A 21274-nucleotide genomic window follows, 5' to 3' on the forward strand; every position below is an offset into this window, starting at 1 on the left:
TTTTTTTCTGGTTGGCTTTTGTAGATAAACAGCAAACTTTTCTTTTTTAGTTTCCTTTCTCTACTCCTTCTCCTCTAGCTTGTGTGGGGAGGTCTGTGTTTCTGGTCACCTGCTTTCAAGGGAGATGGAACATCATGAGGGTCCTTGTTTGCGCTGGAAATGCTGTTCCTGACCCTGTGTTTTCTTTTCACAGCCGCCTCATGCTGGTGTCTGTAGGCTGCCTTTGGCCCGCTAAAGCTCTCTAGCTTCTGCATGATATCTTAAAAGCTGAATAGACAATGAGCGTTCACCTGAGCCGGGTTAAATTTGGAGAAGAAAAAAAGCCACAGCAAAACTGAAATAAGGAACAGCGATCTGAAAAAAAAAAAAAAAGCAGCTTCTAACTGCGTTTGGGTGGTTGTTCAGCTTCACCAAGGAGGCAAAGCTGCTTCAAAGCAATTAAACCAAAACCACTGCAAATAGGGAGAATTCTTTAGTGCCATCAGTTGATAAGCTGGTGTGTGTTAGGTACAGCTAGCTCTCCTGTGAGAGGGGTGCGGGGGGACTGCCTGTGCCTGTAACGTAAGTCAGTGGTGCGGTGTAGGTTGCGCTTGCTGTTGAAATACAGGCTGGTGGCTGCAGGATACTTGCTCCAGTAAGCAGCAGGGACAGTAAACAGGTGCAACTTGCTGTTTCATAACTGCATTGAGAACGGTTGTTTCCCTCAGCAATTCTCCAAATACTCTTCTTTTCTAAGGGACGACTTTTATAAAATCTTCTCAGTTTGCTGCTGGCAAATGAAGCGCTCCTTAGAGCAGCGCCTAGAAACTTTTGATATCTTAAAATATCATTGGTGCTCTTCACCTTCAGTCTGTCTCAACCCTTTCTGTTGCAGGATCTTATGATTCTCCGTAACAGCTGCTACCTGCCAAAGAAAAATTCTGAGGCCGCCCAATCCATGAGTGGGCACCGAAACATAAAGAGGCGATGTGGGGAGTCGCACCTGGAATCCCCCGCGGGCTGCGGTCACGGTCCTGCTGCTGGATGCGTGCTGAGCAAACTGGTTCAGTTGCCTACACCTCCCTTGTCAAAGCATCAGCTGAAACGGTTAGAAGAACACAAATATCAGAGTGCCGGACGATCCCTGCTTGAACCCCTAATGCAAGGTTACTGGGAATGGTTAGTTGGAAGAGTTCCAGCCTGGATTGCCCCGAATCTGATCACCATCATTGGACTGTTAATAAATATATTTACAACTCTGCTATTAGTATGTTACTGCCCAACAGCTACAGAACAGGTAAGTTATGGACCTCTGACGGTCTTTGTTGGTGGTTACTGTCGTCTGGTAGCAGCGGGGACCATTGTCTGGTGCGTTCTTGTCTTTGTGGAGAACTGTTTCTCGTTGACCAGCCCGCAGCTTTCATAAGTTTAAGCTGTTCTCTATGAATGTTGGCAGTGTCTGTGCCTCCGTGTGAGCACTTGCATGCAGAAGGAGCACTTGCAGGTTTTGGGCGTAGCGTGCCGCTCGCTGAGCGGAACAGCGGTTCCTCTGGCCAAATGCACCGTGTGAAATGGGGTCTAGTACCGAAATGGCTGCTCTGGTCACAGCTGTGGAGGACCTGCTGCATGGAAGCTGCAGCCCCACAGGCTTGAGGCCATGTGCAGGCGGTTAAGAAGTGGATTTGCCGCTGCCGTGTGTGGCACGCAGGGTTTTTGCCTGTTTACTTTCCCTGCTCGTGACTGCGTCAGTCGCCTTCAGTGTCCTGCTCTAGAGTTACCACACAACCAGAAGCGCAAGGTGACTCGGTTGGCAGCGAGCTGAGCCTGCCCCCGAGCCCGGCTAGGGTTGCAACAGAGCGAGGAACACGAGCTCAGGCGAGGGACTGCGCTCCAGCTTGGGAGAGCAAGGCCGGCCGCTTCCTGCGTGCTGGTGTGACTAAACCCAGCGTGCCGAAACCGAAGGGACACCTTCCTTCACCCGGTGCGGGCCCCGGTGGTTCGTGTTGCTCTGGCCAGGACCTTGGGTACAGCCTGGGACGAGCTGTGGGAACACAGAGTTGTTTTGAGGAGCGTGCTGCCCGAGCAGCCCGTGCTGTGAGAAGGCTGGATGAAAGTCAGTCGTTTTAATCTTTGTTCTGAGTGCACCGAAAGCTCCTGACCTGTCCTCGGGAGAACTGTTTTCACTTCCTGTCATCCCTGGTTTCCGTCTTTACGAGGCTTTTCAAGTTACTGGTGTCAAAGACTTTCTCTCTCACTAGAGTTACCTCATAAGGCGCTTGAAGACTTTCATTTTTGTGCGCTGGAAAAGTTTTGTCACTCAAATGTTGAATGTTAAAAGCTGAAAAAAAGGGGAATTATTTGGTACAGAAAATGTATTGCATTTGGAGTAGCTGGAGAATGTCTCGTGAGTTCTAGCTTTTAAAATATCTGAACTCCTTCGTAACCAAGTCTCCAGCTGAGGCTGGGAACATGCTTCATGCTCCAGCGGCGTATGGTTTGTTTCCAGCCGGACTCTAAAACCCCCCACGTAGGCTGGCGCATTCACAGCATCCCTGTTCCACGTGGTGTGGTAAAGGGACGTTTGCCTCTTCTAGCAATCTGTTGAAACAGACAGTTTCACAACAACCTGTGGAATTTGGCAGGTGCACGAATAAAAAAGTGAGTGTTATATTTGAGCAGCGGATACTTAGAGCAGCTCCTTCCTTTTTCAGGCCGTGGCGTTGTTGCATGGCTTTAACTTCCCGCTTACCCCCGGCGCAGCATTACGTGGGGGCTGAGGCTTTTGATATTAGTAGTCTTCAACCTGTCCCTATTTCGGCACCTTAGCAACTGGCAGAGGCCACTGAACCAGAGCAGCATTTAAAATTGAGAGTACAGTTGTGTGTTGGTTGGTAATTAAACTTGTGCAGCACACACTGAGCTGCACTCCACGTCAGAAAGGCAGTGTTAGCTGTAGTCTGTGGGGTTCAAACTCCACTCGGTGTATAACAGTTTGAGAGCTACTTTGTGTGAGGTGAATGAGATTTGTCTTCTCGCTTTAGCTGAAAAAATAACTTTCTGCTGAGGTAGCTTTCAGCCTGATCTGATTTGCCATATGGCACTGCGGCCCTGTGTGCTGGCACGACAGGGAGGATGCCATCGCAGCGGTGGAGCTGCTTTTTAAGTGTCACGTAGATGTCTGGGGAAGAAAATGGGGCTTTGAAATTCCAGAAACAGATTTTTTTTTTTCTTTTTCTTCCCGAAAGCAGTACTGCTTTTGAATGTAAATCATCTCTTCCTTGTAGCTTGGCCTTAGTTCTGCTTGTTTCAAAAGTGATTTGTCTCTTCCTGTTGGTGAAAGGTGTAGCCAAGGGGGTGCAGCTATCGCCTGCAGCCTCAAAAAGAAAATGAGACACAAATAGTTCTAGTGCCAGTTTAGTGGGGGGGGTCCCAGCTAGCGAAGTGCTGAGCCATGGAATGGTACCTGGATTTTTGTTTAAGGAAAAAAAAAGGAGGGGAAAAAAGACTTGGATAAGAGAGGGAGCTGTGAAATCTTAGGCGGGTAGAAATAACATCTGAGTGGAAACACCTGCACAGGTAACGAAAGGAGTGTTTAAGAAGGAAGAGCCAGCAGTCCCATTTTTTTTTTTAAAGCTTCTAGAGAAAAATTGTCTGACCCCGAAGGTAACTTAAACATTGCGTGTGAGTACGTGAGAAACAAACGGTGTTGCGGGCTGGAGTTGTGTGGCATCAAAACCTTGTCTAAATGTGGTCCTCTGCTTCTGGGTGACACCTTTCCCCCTCACCTCTCTTGTGCTGGTTGGCATAGATGCACTGCTAAAAGCAGAGCCAGGTGCCAGCTTTTGAGGCAGAATGAACTGTTTTAGTAAAGCACAGTAGCAGGAACAATGCAAGCTGTAGAAAGGAATATATTTAAGTTGATGTGCCACGAATGAGTCATGACTGTGTGGCCCAGAAGCTGGACTGCAGAGCTTCGAGAGGCGTCACCTTGATTAAGCTGTATTTGCATTTTCTTGGCGTGGTCTGTAAAATAGAGCTGCTCATAAATGCTCACTTTTATAAGGTTTTTCAAATGTGAAGATTGCAAAATATCCAGTAATAGCTGTTCTATGGATGTGTAAACTGAGACAGACTGATGGCAGCCCTCTGGCTTTTGTGGTTGTGATGGTTTCTCCTTCGAATACCAAAATAGAAAAAAGCTTGAATTGTATTCTTTGGTCTAGCAGGGGTTTGGTGTTTGTATTTCTGTAAAAGTAAAAATTGCCGTACAGGACATGGATATTAAAGGTTACTGACATGGATTTGGCAAAGCTGCTGTTACCCTGTAACAGAAAGAAAGAGTTGGTGGCGGAGGCGCTGTGCTGCAGAGTGCTGAAGCTTTGCAGACCTCGGCGAACGTAATAGCTGAACGTGAACTCCAGAAGTCGGAGCAGTTTGCAGTGACATCGTGCTCAAATGCCACCGCAGCTGGTGATACCCTGTACTTGGCAGCGTTTTAGTACGTGACACCTCACTCGGGTCTTGTGAAGATGAGCTCAGTGTTTGTGACACAGTTGTACGTTTTGGGGACTAAGAAGGTTTTGGTGTTTTTAAATCACTCGGACAACTTACACGCCCCCCTGCTGGAAAGAGGAGCGAGACAAGAACTTAATTGTGTGCCACTTTGCAAACGTACCGTAATTTTTTTCAGAGGTACAATGCAGCTTCCTGCTTTAGCAAACGTGCAGTCTTTATTAATCTAAACTAGTAATTCTTGTCGCTGTTTTATTGCCATTTCACATATCGTAACCCCCTCTGCCTGCCCTTGCAAGGGCCAGCGGCTGGAAGGGCCGTGCCTGGGGTGAGGAAGTGTGTGCAAATGAAAATCTACTGCATGAGAATGTCACCTTCAGGCTTTTTTTTTTTTAAGGCTTAAAAAGTATTTTACTCTCGTTGACTTTTTCTCAGGCACCTCCCTGGGCATACATTGCTTGTGCATGTGGCCTATTCATCTACCAGTCGCTGGATGCTATAGATGGAAAACAAGCAAGAAGGACAAATAGCAGTACGCCGTTAGGAGAACTTTTTGATCATGGCTGTGATTCACTTTCCACAGGTATTGTAATTTTTAATTGAAGTAATGAGGGTTACATAACTTTATTTCAGGATCAAATCCACAATACAGAAAAATGCTTCTTTGCTGGAGAAAAGGACAGCTGATATTGCTGAGTGTATAGCTTTTCGGTCAGCTTGCTTCCCATAGAGGAGTATTCTTGATCAACTGAATGTCTTGTCTTGTATTACACTGGAAAAAAACCACCCTGAGCATGTGACTAATTCAGTCTGAGCCAGCAGCCTCCTGCGTATGCTTTATCAGCCTCTGGGTTCTCGGTTTTCTGGAAGCAGTTGTCAAAATGCTCTTCTGTATTGTTTTAGATTGAATCTCTGTAAAGCAATTGCAAGACAGGAATGAAGCCTAAATAATAGGATGGTGCAAGTCTGAGGTTAAGATTCGAATTGGCAAGATCAGCTCCTGGATCGGTAGAGTTCACGGAGCCAGCCTGAAGTGTAACCCCATTGCAAAAGGACGATCAGATGCTTCTGGTCACTTGGATTCTAGAGCTCTTCTGCTTTAAATTTTTAGGAATAGTTTATCAAAGTTGTGTATGCAAAGGGCGGAGGGGAAGGCACATATACCTTTTGAATCTTGAATGACAGACCTTGGATTTCTTAAATAAAAATTCAGAAAATGGGGGAAAATATGTCCAGCAAATCTTGGGATATGTGAGAAAATGCCAAAACTGTGGCCGCAGGCTGCAATTGAGTAAATCACTCCAGTCCCTTGATGTCTAATCCCATTAAGTTCAATAAAAATGTAGGAAACTAACAAACCCTCAATACTGAGGACTTCTGATAACGGATAGAATTCAAACACACATGTTACAGTCTGTACTTTTTTTTTTTTAAAATGACAGTGTTAATCTCTGATGTCCGTGAAACAAACCACGTCAGGATACCTTCACACTCTTTCCTTTTCTGGGTCCTTTTGTTAGATTTGTTTCTGGTAAGGATCTTGATGCACATACACGCTTTATCTTTTTACTATGTGACTGATTTTCTTCTGCAGTCTTTGTGGTTTTGGGAACTTGTATTGCTGTGCAGCTGGGAACCAACCCTGACTGGATGTTCTTTTGTTGTTTTGCTGGAACATTCATGTTTTACTGCGCGCATTGGCAGACGTACGTCTCTGGAACGTTGCGCTTTGGCATGTAAGTACCTTGGCTGAAAATAAAACCGAAAGTTAGGCTGCTTTCCTGTCTAGCTGTGCTCTATGTGACTGTAGTTCAGATCCTTAGAGCTGTAGTAAATTGTTTGTAAATTGTTTGTATTCCTGTATATACACACTTAGTGCTTGTGGCAGTTATTACCTGTTGGATCTGCAATTAATACTGAAAGTTACTTGGCTTCTTTTAGGAGTGGTAAAATACCCTTTTGTCATGTTAGTTAATTAGGAGCTTCTGATGTGACTTAAACCTAAATAAATAAGGGAAAGTACCTGGTGTTTCCTCCTCAAGAACGTAATGCTTTTGTCAGATGGTGGCAGTCTGGCTTCAGTGTTCACTTAACTGCCTCTCTTGATCTTGCTTGACTTGTGGTGGTGTATAGTTAATCTTCACTGTTACCCATAACTCTTAAAGTACAGTGTAACAATTGACATTGTGCCTGCATTTTAAAGTTCTGAATCCCTTTTAGTTAGTGCAGACCATAGTTCTGTCAATAATGGGACCAAAATTGCAATGCCAAGAAAGTCACAGCTGAAATCCCGTTTACTGCTGGGGGAGGGCAGGTGGGGAAACCACACAGGGACTCGGTGAGCTGTGGGATTCGCTAGTCTTAACGTGGCAATGTGTGTTTGCTCTGTCTTCCTGTTCGTAGGTCTTGCAATCGAACAAATACATTCCAAGTAAATATACTGCAGAATGATTTTGCACCTGGAAACCTCTGAAATTTGTCCTTAGCTTGTGTGAGATTTTGAAACTCTGCTCCACCAGGCACTGTTTATTTATAGTCTATTGTTACTGATCCTTAGATACCCAGATACTGCTAAGAGTACAATTATGGACCTCTTGTCTATAACAGCTCTTATCGACAGAATACTAATGCAGATTCTCTGGAGAAACTTCAGTGTTTCTACTCTGATAGAGCAGTTTTCAATGTCTATTGGAGGAAGAAAATTAAAAAAATCTAGACCTCCTTCTAATCCTGACTATGCCAAAACAGAATAGTTTCAGTCAATTCTCTGATACTTAAATCTTTAAAATGAGGCGTCTGGCTCAAATCTTGTACTGTTTTAGACTTCTTACTTTCATGCAGTACTGAAAGTCTCAATACTGAACGCTTTTAGTTCCCTTTGAACTTTATGGGACCTTGATAATTAAAGTTTTCCTGTTATCGATCAAAGAGCCCAAAAAACCCCTGACCTTGGCATGTGCTTGACTTTACAGATGCAAGTATCAAACCCACCCAGTTTGCCTTTGTGCTCCAGACCAATGTGTACGTTACTCCTGGTGTTCACCCTGACTTCTGCATTTTGCTTTTGTGAGGAGTCTTTATATTTTGGAGATGGCATTTTGTAGCAGATGTTGTTGCTCTGCGTGGCCTTATGTTACGAGAATTTGATGGTCCATCAGCTCATTGAGAGAAGGCAATAAGCACACAAATGCACGTGTGCCATTATTTTAGATAACGCACAGCACTGTATAGCAAACACATTTGTTTCATTTGCCCTGTGTCGTAAGGTTAATAGACTGCTGCAAGCTGATGTTCATTTCTATAGCAAAACCTCTGAGGTTATTTATCCAGTTAATTGATGCCCACTGTTTGACACTAGGTTTTTCTGAAGGTTTCATTTCACCCATCATAAAACTGAAAAAAAGCTTGTATTTTATCTCCTGCTTCAGATTCACTGGAGCACATGGGCTCAGGTGTTCTTACTCCTGAATCTGTAGAATCAGGGGCAGCTGTTGAAGGAGCCAGGAAGGTCTTAGTGCACAGTAACTTTTCCCTGTCTGTGTACCCCAAGTACTAACTCTGTCAGAAATACCCCGAGGGGGCTGTGAACAGCAGTGGTGCTTTAGGGAACGTGACAGCATTTCTACCTTGCCTTCCACTCCAGTGAAGCAGGAAAAGAGCATGCAGCTGGTTATCACTTACTGTATTTCTGTGATGAGATTATGTCCAAGGAATTGTATTTCATTAGAGATCAACTCAATAAGCAAAGTGGAAACAGCTCAGGGAAGAGCAGCAGACGGCTAAAGGGAGAAAGTAATATTTTGCTCCTTACAGCTCAAGCTCGAGCGGTTAAATGTATCGTCACTTTGGCTTGCTGAAAATGTGCATTGTCTTTAAAAAAAAAAAAAGACAAGTTAGTGTGTCATGTTAAGTGTCTGATTCGTACAGGCTGTCACTGTGCCGGCCTTGACAAGCCACTGAAGCTGTGCAGAGTGCACTTTGTGTCCGACTCTATCTGCAGAGCCAGAGCGTTCGCCCTGCGGGAGGAGGAAATGGGATCCCTTCTGCTAAATTCCTGTGGAGTGCTGCAGGTGGAGTAGGAAAACGATTAGATTAATTGTGCCCAATTACTGAATACATCGACTGTGCTGCTGCTTTTTCTTCCCACTGACAACTGCAGGGAGCTGCCCTGCATGATGCCAAGATGGCAGGATAATCAGTTGAGTCGGTAAGGTCCCAGTGATGTGTCTCCACCTTTAAATGATTATATAGTTTTATTAGATACTGGCAGCTGATGCAGACTTTTCAACAAGCAGCTTGAGTTGCTTAAATAGCTCACAAAAATAGCTAGAGGTCAGTATTGCATAAAAATTCCCCGTGAGGAAGCAGGAAGCGTCTCAAAGCAGGTTGGGTCGGCTACAGTAAAAGTCACTTTAACAGCAACAGCGCAGAGCAGCACGGCTGGAGTTGTGCGCAGAAGGTTCGTTTAAGAACAAACACCTGATGGGGGAGTGGGCTCGTGAAAGAGCAGGAATATATTGCACCTTTGAAGAAGCAAAAAGGAGATTCTGAATCGCAGGGAAAGGGTCAATGTTGAAGCAGTCAAAATACTCTGTGCTCCTGTTCTGTTTTTCAGCCCAGTAACTGGTTTCTCTGGATCGTGGACTCGCTGTGCTGTGGTACAGAGCAAGCTTTGTTTCAGGCTTAATCTTGTGTGGGTGCAGAGATGCAACTGGGGCGTCTCTAGTTTGGAAAAAGTGCATTTTTCTTCTGCGTATAACAGAAGTCAAACTGGCAAGGCCCGATGGGCTTCCCCGCTCCATGTGGAAGCAGATCTGCATTTTAGGAACACGTTGTGGAAAACAGAAGCAGTAGGGAATATGGTGCACAAACCCTGAAAGGGATTTGCCTGCTTTTAGCTGGAGCCCAGTTGTGATTACTAGCTCTGGTTCTTCCAGACAAAGACTTAATCCACTTGGATTCAACCCTGGACCTGCTCACTGTTGTGGCTTCAAGAAGTGAATTAGGGGATGTGTGGTGACGCAGGTTCGGCGCTGTACCCAGCCTCAAGGTCAGCACACAGACAGTCTGGCTCTGCAGGAGCTGTCTCAAATCCAGGATGGATAGAAGTGAAGCTGGAGCTGTTAGTCTGTCGGGTCTGAGCTGGGTTCCGCGTTGCAACTTGAGCCTTGTCTTGGACAGGAGGCGCGGCACTGCGCAGGTAAAGCCCTTGTGCGTTTGGCCGTGCTGGACGGGGGGGAAGTGCTAAATCACGTTTTAAAAACCCAGTGACATGAGGCTGTTGCTGCATCGTGATTTCCAGCATTTCCCCTACGAGTTGTTGCATTATCTGGTTTACCCCAACCTTTAATTGAAATATGGAAAGCTGGTGATGGAAACTATAGGGGGTAGGGGGTGTGTGTATATATATATGTAAATATGTACACACAGTGAGATGGAAATTAGTTTCCAAGGATGCTTCATAAAGGGATATCAGTAAACACAGAGAGGAAGGATCAGTTCTTGCCAGCTTTCACGTAGCTGACAGGTGAACCCTGGTACTTCACCGTTTGAGTAACGGTCCCCGCAGAAAGCCAGAGATCCAGGCTGCCGAACAAACCAGCCGTTATTGAGGAGCGTTGGCGAAATCGGGGCAACGTTCTTGTTCAGCGACACCGTAGCAATTGTATATGAGCAAGAGCCCACTTGATAATGGGGTGCTTTAGGAAGGGAGGGTGAATTTGGTTTACCTTCTGAGCCCTCTTGCCGGTACTACCACTGAGGTATAAAGGAGAGATTAGCAAATGAGCCCGTATTTCAGAAAGCAGCTAAAATGAAGCCTTCCTCTTTCGCAGCTAGTGGAAAAGGAGTTAGTGTGTCATCTTGGAAAGCCACTTCGCACCAAATATCAAAATCCAGAGGTGGAAGCCTTCCAAGTCAAAGTTTAGCACATTGAGTTCTTGCTCTTGGGAACGGCTTCAGGATCTCAGGGTTATGGTAGGAGATAAGGCAGTAATCTCTGTGATTAGAAGGCTTAAAACTTTCCATCTTGGGAGTTTTTTCAACACTTCTTCAAGAACTTTAGCGCCTTCGTTATTTGCAGAGGAAAGTTTGAAGCTCAGCAGAGTCTCTCTTGATGTCGGGGGGGGGGGAATTGGTTTCTTTGTGCTCACAAGGAGGCTGCGTTGAAGCATCGTGGTAGGTGTTAAGTTTGCTGCTTGCAACCTCCCGCCTTCTGCGCACTTCAGTCACTCGCTGCCACCTGCCAGCCCTTCCATAGCGCCTGGTGTGCGTCATGAATACGTGTCAGTGCCCTGCTGCAGCGCAAAGACGTGCAGCTGAAATGCTGAGGGCTGTCACACATGCTGAGGGGGCTTTTCCTCGTCGTGATCCTCCTCCTCTTCCTTTCCCTCTCACAGGTTCCTTCACTGTGTTTTAAACCAGGAAGCAAGCGGTCACGTGCAGAGATGCTGCTGATGATTTTTCTGCCTTTATCGTTGAGAGATGCTCTCAGTGCTCTGTGAGATAGTCAGCTTCAGCGTAACGAGCGGAAGCATGGGCTGCTGTCTGACTTGAACAACTTTTAGTCTGTTAGAGAGCAGCAAGAGGAAAAATGTACATAATCATAAGTGTATTGAAACAAGGGAAGGAGGAAAGCTTGTGGCTCACTTTAGTACTATTTTTGGGTCAAGACAAATTTCCTGTAGCTGGAAATAGTTTTAATTTGTGTACTCACTCCTTTCTTCTGTACACTTTGCTTTATTCATGCTACTTGTATTTCGCTGCATCCAAGTGAAAATGCTGGATTGGAGCGAGTTAAGATTAAAGTCTGTAATAACCTTTAAAACTAAGCAGTTGGACATCTAGCATGTGACTTTTAGCCTTTTTTTCTCTCATGTTGTGATGAACATTCTTTTCTTGCTGCGGTGGTTCCCTTAAGAAAACAGCCCTTTGTCTCCTGCTCGGATTCGTAGCTCATTGCCCAGCCCCAGTAATCCCACTTGTACGCTTCATTTCTCAGACCAGAATGCTGATATTCAGAGTATTAAATAGTGGATGTATCCCTGTGAGTTTCTCAGTCTCACCACTTCTGTTTTCTGATAAGGCAAGAACGTCTGTGTTTTGCTACACGGGACTGTTGCAAGGAATTCTGGATGTTGGGGAGGAGGAGGAGGATGGTACATAAGCTCCCCCCTTAGTTTCACACAGTATTACGGAGAGGCTGTAGTAGATCAGCTGTGTCAGTAGCGATTGACTGGATTTCAGGGCAATCTCCAGTGTAAGTGTCTGTGTCCTGTTGTTCTTGGTTCACTTTCTTAGGAAATCCCTGAACTTCGAATTCAGTCCTTTCGGTTCACCATTCTGGGCAAGGGAAGAACTGACTGCAGCTGTCTCTGAACTCTGACACTTGATTCACTGGTGGCCCTTGCAAACTCTAATGGCTGGTTTAATCAAACAAGACCTTTTAAGAATAGCCTGTCGAACATGCTCAATAAATTAGCACTGACAAGAGTATATTCTGGATGTGTGACTAATCAATTGCATGCTAATTGGCTCAAGACTCTCACCAGCTTGACAAGGGAACCCAGCAGAGCAGACAGCATACAAAATAAGACTTGTCACTGCCAGCATCTCAGAGTTAAGCACATGCCGAGGTCAATGGCCCACTCTTAAGCTTTCCTGGATAATGTTTAAAAAAATGAATCTGTGTCTGAATTACAAATATCCCTTAGAGTAACAAAAGGAAAAAAGGAACAGAAACCGCAGCTGTCCAAAAGTACCAAAGTTGGCAGTGCTGTGTTATATGTGACTTTCTCTTCCTGTATCCCCTAAACCACCAAATGTTACCTTTTCTATCGATATACTGTGCTGTGATGATTGAACTGAAAAGGCTCCTCGGACTGCGATCAGGCGTGGGGCTGCGCCTCCTGGCTGCACCGCTTAAGCTCCGGCAGCAGGATGATGCTGAGCTTTTGTTTCCTCGATGTACCTTTTGGATCAGTTGGCGTGTTGCTGGAGGGCAGTCCGCACGCTTCTGTTCCGAGCAGACTTTGATAAGTGCTGTTATAAACAGGGGCTCTGTTATGGCTGAATCTGTTATTGCTGAAATCTTTTTTTTTTACCAGATGGTTTGATGTAATTTTAATTTGATCCCACTTTAAAATATTTCAGATATGAAGGCTAGAAATCTGCATTTTACCACAAGGAGTACATGAGGTAGTTGTGGCTCTGTGGGCTACAGCGTATTTTTTCATCCCTGTCTATCAGGGGTGAAGAGTAAACGTGTACAGAACAGGAGTCCAGAGCTCACTTAACTTCTTTTAGCATTACTCACAAGAAGCCGAGGGTTTGCTGGAGCAGAGAGGTGTGACTTCTTGCTTTCCCTTAAAGGTGGCAAGCTGAAGATGCAGTCTGCGCTTCTGCTCTACAAAAAATATACAATGGCATCTTTAGGCGAAGAATTCATATATTCAGTGTCATTTGGAGATAGGAGCATGGGGTAGGGAGATGAGAGGTCCTGGATTTGATTATGAATTTTATTTGCTGTGACTTGGAGCAAGGAATTTGATTGTTTCCTCATGCACACACAGAGGATTGCGTTTGCCCGTGTGTTGGAGTGGTACCGTGAAACTGTAAACAGCAGAAGCTCTGAATGGAGTTTTAAATGTGTAAAACACCATGTGGGTTGCAATCCTTTTGTTAATTCATTAATACTCATTTTTTGTGGTCGTTACTTCCCTTCCTCCGACCTACCCTTTACCCTGTCTCAGTGCTGCGCAGTAGTTGTCTGGATTTTCTTCTTTACACCGTGCCTGCAGATCTGTTCTAACGGCTCCACTTCGGTGAAGTGCTCAGGAAAATGTTTTGAAATGTCTCTCTCCCTCGCACGTAGATTTGATGTTACGGAGTCTATGCTCTGTACAATAGCGATCCAGCTTCTCACAGGAACTCTGGGGCCCTGGGTCTGGAACTACACGGTAAAGCGAATGTAAACGCTCCCTGGCATCGATGGCATGGGCTAAGCAGAGACAGCACCTTTGTCATGCACATAGTAACTGATACACAAAAAGCCTCTTTCTAAGGGTATTTCACGAGTGCTTGAATACGAGGGGGGAAAAATGTTTGCAAAGTGTGAATGAGCAGTAAAAATCCAATTTAACTGGAAATAATTTTTTTTGAAAGCAACATGTTTTACTTAAAGCAAAAACCTGCCTGTTAAACAGAAAAGTTTGCTTTAAACATTTCCTTTTTTTTATTTTGTCACAGTTCTGGCTTCACCTAAAAGATAACCAGGGCTGTGGAAGCAGCTCTGTAAGTGTGGGTGTAAAATAAATTTGTTGGAACTACTTGATAAAATTGTAGGAACTTTTTGTTGTTGCTGCTTAAATACCTTTCCACCAGAAAAAAAGAATTTGCTGGGCTAGTTCAGGGAATTGTGTGCTGTGCAATAGCTTAAAAAGTCACCACTTACTGGTTAAAATGCCTGTTTTGAACTATGCTGCTTCATCTGTGGAGTCTAGTCACTTAACTGCTTGTAGCTTCATCATTAAGTAATTTCATTTCCTGGCTGTCTGGATTTTCAAAATGCTTTTCCTTATGGCTGTGCTAAATATATCCTTTGCCACTCTGGTTTACTACTCTTTAGAAAGGACTTTCTCTTCCTTATTTCATCTTTTTTAATACAGTGTTTGTAGGTGGAGGTTTTTCCCCTCCTCGTTAAACTTGAGAAAATTGTGTTCCTTGAAATTTCTCGTTGCTGGACTATTAGCCAGGAGTTTCCCTTGAAATATTTGAGAATCCAGGAGTAGCTCTTTGGTAACCTTGTTACACCTGCATCAGATCTTAAAGGAAACTGAGATTTACTTGTGTGTGTGTGGTTTGTTTAAATACCCTCTGTTAAACTTGCCTTGATGCAATTTATGCTGCTGTTTTGTTTACTCACATAATGGTTCAGCACAATCTCTGCTTTCGTGAGGCTATTAGAAAGAGTCTTTATCTGCTCTGCTTTAGATCCCACCGTGTCAGCAGTCTGGTAGATCCCAGCGTGTGTCCTACCCACCGCCCACATCAGACGGTTCACGCCAAGGGCCGGTTGGGCGTGCTCTGAAGGTACCGGGTGACCTAATGTTTAAATGCTTTGTTGACAGTGTATGAAAGGCTGGAAATACTTGGTGGCGGGAAATGGTCGTGTAGCAAGGAGTAACTTGAAGGAAGAGCTTCATTAAGATTTCAGCCTGTTGTGATAACAGCATTATGACTCTGCCTGAGAAGTCACTTGAGGGGAAAAAGAAAGAAAAAAAGGAAAAAATCCCTTAGCACCAACACATGCAGCGAGTTCCAGTCCCCCACTGGTGTGGTGCTTGTGTGAGAGGAAGCAGCTCGTACTCTGTAATGAAAGTGAATTGTTTCAGACGGATGAGGACCCATTGCCATCTAATGGGGGAGAGGAGGAGTTCTGGGGTTCCCTGCACAGGTCGCCTGGAGCTGATGGCAGGCTGTAGAGCCCCCCCGCTGTGGTCTCCAGCCTTGGAAAGGATGCCTCTGCCATTCAGAAGAAATTTGTTTTACAAATAAATGCAGTGGTTGGTAGGAGCAGGGGCAGGGGGAGTGGGGGTGGGGGGGGGTGAGCCAGGCAGAGCATTTTGTCACTCTTGCTCCAGTAACAGGACACCGAGCGTCTGCGTGTGACAAGTCCCTCCTGCACGCTCCTTTGAACCCGTTCCGAGGCACGTGGGATTGCAGAACAGGCGTTGTGATCCCCTTGAATTCTCGTGTTTGTAGTTGGAGATGCGTTCTGGCACCTTGAGTTTTAGTCTCAACTAGTAAGTAAAGATGCTGCTGCTTCGGAGTGGCTCCCCAGCTGCACAAAGCATCGTGCTTATTTACATAGTCTGATGTCAGGTGGGAGATAGATGTTTATTTTTCAGTATTGCACCGTTTCTGAGGTGGTTAAGCTACAGGAAATATGTATTCACGCTGTTCTCTTTCATCTGATAGCTGTTTCATGTGACAAACCATTGTAGTGAGAAGGTACAATAATATAGCCCTGTCTTGAAAAGGCTACGTGATCTGGCCAAATATGAACTCCTTACAGTTCTTGCAACCCAGATAAACCTTGTACTTGCCTGTGCTGGGCAGTAAGGCTTTCTTTTATTCATCAAGGAGGGGAAGAATATTCTTAAATTGTTAATGACGTTTGCTTATGCCTTTGGCGTATGGAGGAATTATTTAAAAGAACACAAAGGCTTTAAACAATGGAAAACAAAGATTTGGAGAATCAAGTTAAAACAGGTTTACTCTAATTTGAAGTGTAAATGTGCAGAATCCTGAAGAGCTTTGGCACTGCCTCTCTGTTCCTGCAGCTCTGCAATGTCACCTTCAGTACTTGTGCTGCTGGAATGTGACTTTTGCTTGTCATGTTTTAACTGACATTTTGGTGCTTATTCAAAGACTGGCTTTAATACAGTTTAGTACAACTGCATAGAGGAATTGCAAATGAAGATGTTCAAGATGATTAAATCTGGAAAATACTCAAGACTTTTATAGGAAATAATAAGACTTTTCCTGATAATCTTCTGTTATGCCAGGAAACAGAAGTTTGAAAGCTAGCCAGTAATCCGTGTTCAAGTTTGGCACGACAAGGAAGGACGGACTAAGAGTAAAAGCAGTCGCAGTGTGTGCAGCAGAATCCGTTGCAGTTTCACTGCAGGGACTGGCGAGCGCCTGTTGAATCCTGGGGGCATCCTGCTGGCCTCTGCATTCAGGCAGCCAGGGAGTGAGGGATGAAATGTGCACTTAAAACCGTGCAACTTTCATGCTTCCTGGCTTTTATCTGAATTAAACCACCTGGATATTCTGGTTTACAGCCTCTAGTTCACAAAGGTGGCTGGTGCAGGGTTGACATTGTTTGACCTAGTCCCCGTTTGCCACTTGATGTCTGTGGAGCTGCTGTTTGCTGTTCTCTCCTGACACCAGTTTGCTGCAGAACCAGTATTTTTCAGGGTCATTTTCAGTCTTTTTCCCAGCCTTGCAGTTACATGTTCTGTCTTGACGTTTTTAGCTTGTTGAACTATGGAGTCTAGGTTCTTTGTTGCTTTGTCTTCAGCGTCTGATCTTTGTTCCTCGGTTCTTTGCCTGGATGTTCCTGGTGATCTTAAAAACTCAATTCAAGGTCTTCTGTTTGTTTTCTGGAAGATGAAAAAGTCCCTGGTTTATTTGAAGAAATGATCTTTGGAACTTTGAGTTCGTGTCTGTTGAACTGTTACAATAACTCCACGTCCATCTCTCTAGGGTGGGCATAGCTTGAGGGAAACAGTTTGTTTCATTTTCTTCATTTCAGAGGTATTAGGGATCCGCCACATATTGTGTGCTGTGTCTCCGCATCATCCCAGCGACATAAACTGTTTGGGCAACGCCGACATGACTTAATTTGTCAGGAAACATCAGGCAAAAAAAACCCCTGTCAGGTTAGGGGAAGTGTGGCTCAAGTGATTGCTGAAAATATCCCAGTTAAGAGGCTTTGAGAAACCCCTTGCTTGAGTGGCAGAACTCACGCTGCTAGCTCTTCCCATTCATTTTTTCTTAGGATGTCCACTGTATTATTTAAATGAATAAATAAATAAACACAAGGAGAAAATAGAATCAGACTTTGAACTGGCCGGTTCCCTTCTTGCTTTGAAATGTTTTTGCTTTCCTGCAGGTCTGTGTGGTACCAGGTTACTGGTTGTGTGCAGCAATTAAATGCTGGGGTCTGCAGCACCGAAGGCCTTTCCCCACTTTTGATTTCTTAATGCTGTGGGTTTTTTCTCCCTGTGGTTACCTACCTTTGTGCACTGAAGCTAAAAATACTTTTCTAGTATTAGCTGATAAACGATCCACCACTCCAGTTTGTTTTCTACAGCCCTTATCATAGGAAGAGGCCCTGCAATGGGCAACGGAACTTCATGTGGGAAAAAAAAATACAGTCCTATTTATGGAGTATTCCATTTTAATAGCCCTGCTTCACAAATAATTTCCCTAGCCACTAAATGAAGCTATATATATAATTTCCTCAAAAGGCCAGTGTGGGTAGTACAGAAAGGCTTTTGTCGGTCTGCATCCAAACCGAGCAGGCAGCTTTCCCTGCAGCTTTTGTCATGTCACTTTATTGGGTAACTTCCCAGTTCTACCAGAGTTTAAGAACAACATGGTGACTGAAGCAATTTATGGATCTTTATTACTAGTACATTTTACCTGGAAGCAATTCATAAATACAAGTTAATCATTAAAGCGTAGAACAAATGTCCTCTGTGCTGTGTGACGTGCAGTGCTTGCTGTCTTTCGCTACAAAACCATTGCTGCTTTGTTTTCTAGTTGCATTCTTTCTCTTATTTTACCGTGTTACAGGTTTAAGGGCTGTTTTATGGACTTTTATGAACGCTGGTAGCAGTCTACTTGTCACATTCGGAGCCTTAACTCATTCCCATTTATCCCTCCTTTCTGTCCCTTGTCTGTAGCTGCACAGTCACTTTGACTCAGCAGTTTGGCTCAGAAGAGTCAGTGCAGACCTTCCGCCGTCCTCTCCTTTGCGCTTGCATCAATCAAGAGGCCATGCAAAAGGATAAGGAAAGCCGATATGCTAGAAATTGGGCCAGGAACCTTTCTTTTTTCTTCTTTTTTTGTGGTTGGGTCACTTTAAGCCGATTTTCTGATTGAGCTGATGGCACACAACTGTAGAGCTGGCACAAGGGAGAAAGAGGGGCTGAGCAGTGTTTTTGGGGAGAGAAAGTGGTCAGTCTTTAGAGAAGCTGGGATGACCGCTCCTTTTAGCAGCAGCATGGATTTAGTCCTCTTCCTGCTGTAGTTGCGCAGTCATTTTAAATTCAAGTTACATGAATAGAGGAACAGCGTGTCTCTGCCCTTTCACCCAGCTTCTGTTTCTAAACGTTGTTCCTTTCTGTGGTCTAGCTTTGAGGAGCTGCCTGTCTGGATTCCTGTATTCTTCGATTTCTAAGTAGTTGTCATTTGACATCCTGCAAAAAAAAAAATCCAGCATCAGACAGGTACTCTAGTGGTGTCGAGCGTGTCTTTAAGTCCTCCAAGTTTTAAAGGAGTAGTTTTAATGAGTATAGGGTGTTCCCAGTCCTCTCCCATCCTTGGTATTAAGAAGTTATGCTTTGTTTAGGTGTTTAGTTTCTCAATGGATCTTAAACCTTTGTCTTCTGCCTTAAGGGCCCTGTGCTGTTAAAGAGGAGAGAAGATTTTATTTTTTTTTTTATGTAGAATGGAAGTTAACTCATCGGTTCTGCAATATGAGAATCTTATAAGTCAGGGAGGAGTTTTTAACCAAATAGACCTGCAAGTTCACTGCTGAACCCTTTCCAGCTGCCTGATGCCATTTTTGAGCCGGGAGGGCAGAACTCCAGGCGATGGAGCAAAGGTTGTACCATGGCTGTGTAAGGAAGATAATGATGTCCTGAATCCAGGCACTGCTTCCATGGATTTGGGGGGGCTCCCAGTTTTGTGTAAAGTTTATCTTTCAGAATACGTTGTCTTGTATGATCTGAAATTGTTTTGAGGTATGTGACCTTACTTTATTTTGCATTAAGAGTACTGCTGCCAAAAGAAACCTGTTTTACTGCCCAGGGAAAGCTATAAACTTGAGTTACTTACATTGGTTATTAGTCACTGTTTCTGTGAGCTTTCTCAGTTGCTTTATATTCTTTTAGGTCACTGGCAGAAGTAGTGAAATAGGCTAAAATGCATTCCTGTTTAACCAGTGCAGGTTCACAGAGCTCCTTCCTCAGTTGGACACACTGAAAACATGTTTCCATGCTGACTCCAAAAGCTAGGAGGAAGCAATTTGCATTTAATCAGGTGTTTCGTGTATCTCTCTTCTTGCATGGCTGAACACTTTTACTTTCTCTTGCAAGGCAGCTCAGTGGCTTGATTTGTTTGTGTGAGGACTGAAAATGTGGATTTTTAGATTCTTTTTTCTTTATGGAAACTGATTTTTTTTTTTCCCCCCAAGCCAGTTCTGATTGCCTTGCAGGATTGTTACTGAACAAATCAGAACGTAGGAGGACCCCGAGGTTATTTCTGTGTATCTCGTATCTCCGTGCCTGGTGTAGTGAGAAGAAAAGTCACGAAGCAAAGGCATCTAAAGGAAACTCTCTTCTTACTGCATCTTCTCTAGATTTGGGGGTTGGACTAGATAATCTTTTGAGGTCCCTTCCAGCCCCTAACATTCTGCGATTCTGTGATTTCCTCTGACTTTGGCTAAACTTCCCCATTAGATGCCAAGAGCCTGGCTAGCTCCTGGGGGTTGCTGCTCTCCTGTCATCTTCATCCTTTGCTCCCCTCTGCTGCTTCGCTGCCTGTTTCCTGTAGAGGGGAGGGGGCGATGGCAGTTTGCAGCAGTGGCAGTCAGGGGCCGGGTGCCCGCTGCCTGCTGTGCCACCCGTGCCCCTTCTGCCCTTTGTTCCGTGGGTGCCTGTCCTGCTCGCGGGGAGCTGTTCCCAGAGGCTCCTGGCTGGTGGGAGGTGCCCAGTGGGAGATGGACGGGGTGTTTTTACAGCCAGCGTGTAGAGAATCCCCAGGAAGATCCCCAGGAACGCCGCGTCCTGCTGCCCTTCTGCTTCCTTACGCTTTGGGGGTGTTCTGCCTGGGCGCTGGGTGCGCCTTGTGGTTACCCCTCGTGCGTATTAATGTACTGCTGGAGCAAAGTTATGCTCTGGCCAGGCTGGAGGTGCTCAGGTGAGGATCTGCTCCACGACTGGAACAAAGGCTGCAGAGAACACTTGGTGGGACAATACTCTGATACCAGACTTAGTTACATGGCCTTGTAGTTCATTTCTGGCACAGAGACAGAACCTCCTGACCCATTATTCCCTGGTGCCCGTGCAGCTGATAATATCAACAGGATTTCAGTAACAGCAGCGCCTGTATCTGCAAGAAGCGATTTTGAGTCTTTTGGGTAGAACTGTATTGTTAGAGGGAAGGAGTAAGCCATAAATACTTCAAACTGTCTCAAAAGATTGTTTTCGATACAGTACTCCAGTGTGAGATAGTATTATGGCTTCATCCTACGCACCAGCGAGTCCATCCTCTTTACAGTTCACTTGTATTTTTCTTTACTTCTATTTCTGGAATGGATTTGTAGGGCTAGTTTTCCCCTCTTGCTGGCTCCAAGACTTCTCTGTGCTCTTGAAAACCTGGTCTTAAACTCAGTCTCTTCTGTAATCCTTTCCTTCTTGGGCTTCTACAGAACATCCTGGCTGTGCTAGAACCAGAAGTGGTTTATTTTCTTGCCGCATGCTAGAGACTGAATTGTGTAACCTTTAGCAATGCAGCTACTGTACTGGTTGCATCTGCATAAACTCTTCAGGGATTCATGGTTGGTTTTTGTTTTTTTTTTTTTTTAAAGGTTGATGCTATTCAGAGAGTATTAATATTAAAAAAAAAAAGATAGGGAATATAATAGGCATTAAAAACATCTTTCCTGAATTTTATGATTTGAAATAAATTCTTTTTTTTTGGTGGGCAAGGCTAAAGCTCAATATTTATTTCTGCACCTGGCAGTGGTCAGTTAAAAGACGAGTTCCAACTGTTCCTTGTGACAAAATGGATTTCTCTTGCACTGTGAAATAAAACAAAGAGTATATAGCACAGCATGGCTCTTGATTTTAACAATAAAACTAAAATATGTTTTTGCTTTCTAAATTATTTATAAATATTTTACATCTTTTATTTTCCTCAGTATTTTGGAGTTTTTATACTGTGCATGATAGAGGAGAGCTGCTGAGCTTGCAAATAACTGACTTGA

General features: G+C 44.5%; 1 protein-coding gene across 3 annotated transcripts in view; it reads left to right on the forward strand.

The window, feature by feature from the left end:
• Positions 1–21274, forward strand: part of CEPT1 (choline/ethanolamine phosphotransferase 1) — a 31194-nt gene that overhangs the window by 876 nt on the left and 9044 nt on the right. For 2 of the 3 annotated variants that reach the window (XM_086476719.1, XM_086476721.1), the window contains exons 2-4: positions 875–1276; positions 4927–5074; positions 6086–6227. In XM_086476719.1, coding sequence (XP_086332845.1) covers positions 881–1276; positions 4927–5074; positions 6086–6227 — 686 coding nt within the window. In that variant the 5' untranslated portion in view covers positions 875–880. Of the gene's footprint in view, positions 1–874; positions 1277–4926; positions 5075–6085; positions 6228–13363; positions 13449–21274 lie in introns of all 3 variants that reach the window. The other variant, XM_086476720.1, reaches the window with a different exon arrangement.

The sequence above is a fragment of the Leptosomus discolor genome, chromosome 21 (assembly GCF_034619465.1).
Source record: "Leptosomus discolor isolate bLepDis1 chromosome 21, bLepDis1.hap2, whole genome shotgun sequence".
Classification (NCBI taxonomy): domain Eukaryota; kingdom Metazoa; phylum Chordata; class Aves; order Leptosomiformes; family Leptosomidae; genus Leptosomus; species Leptosomus discolor.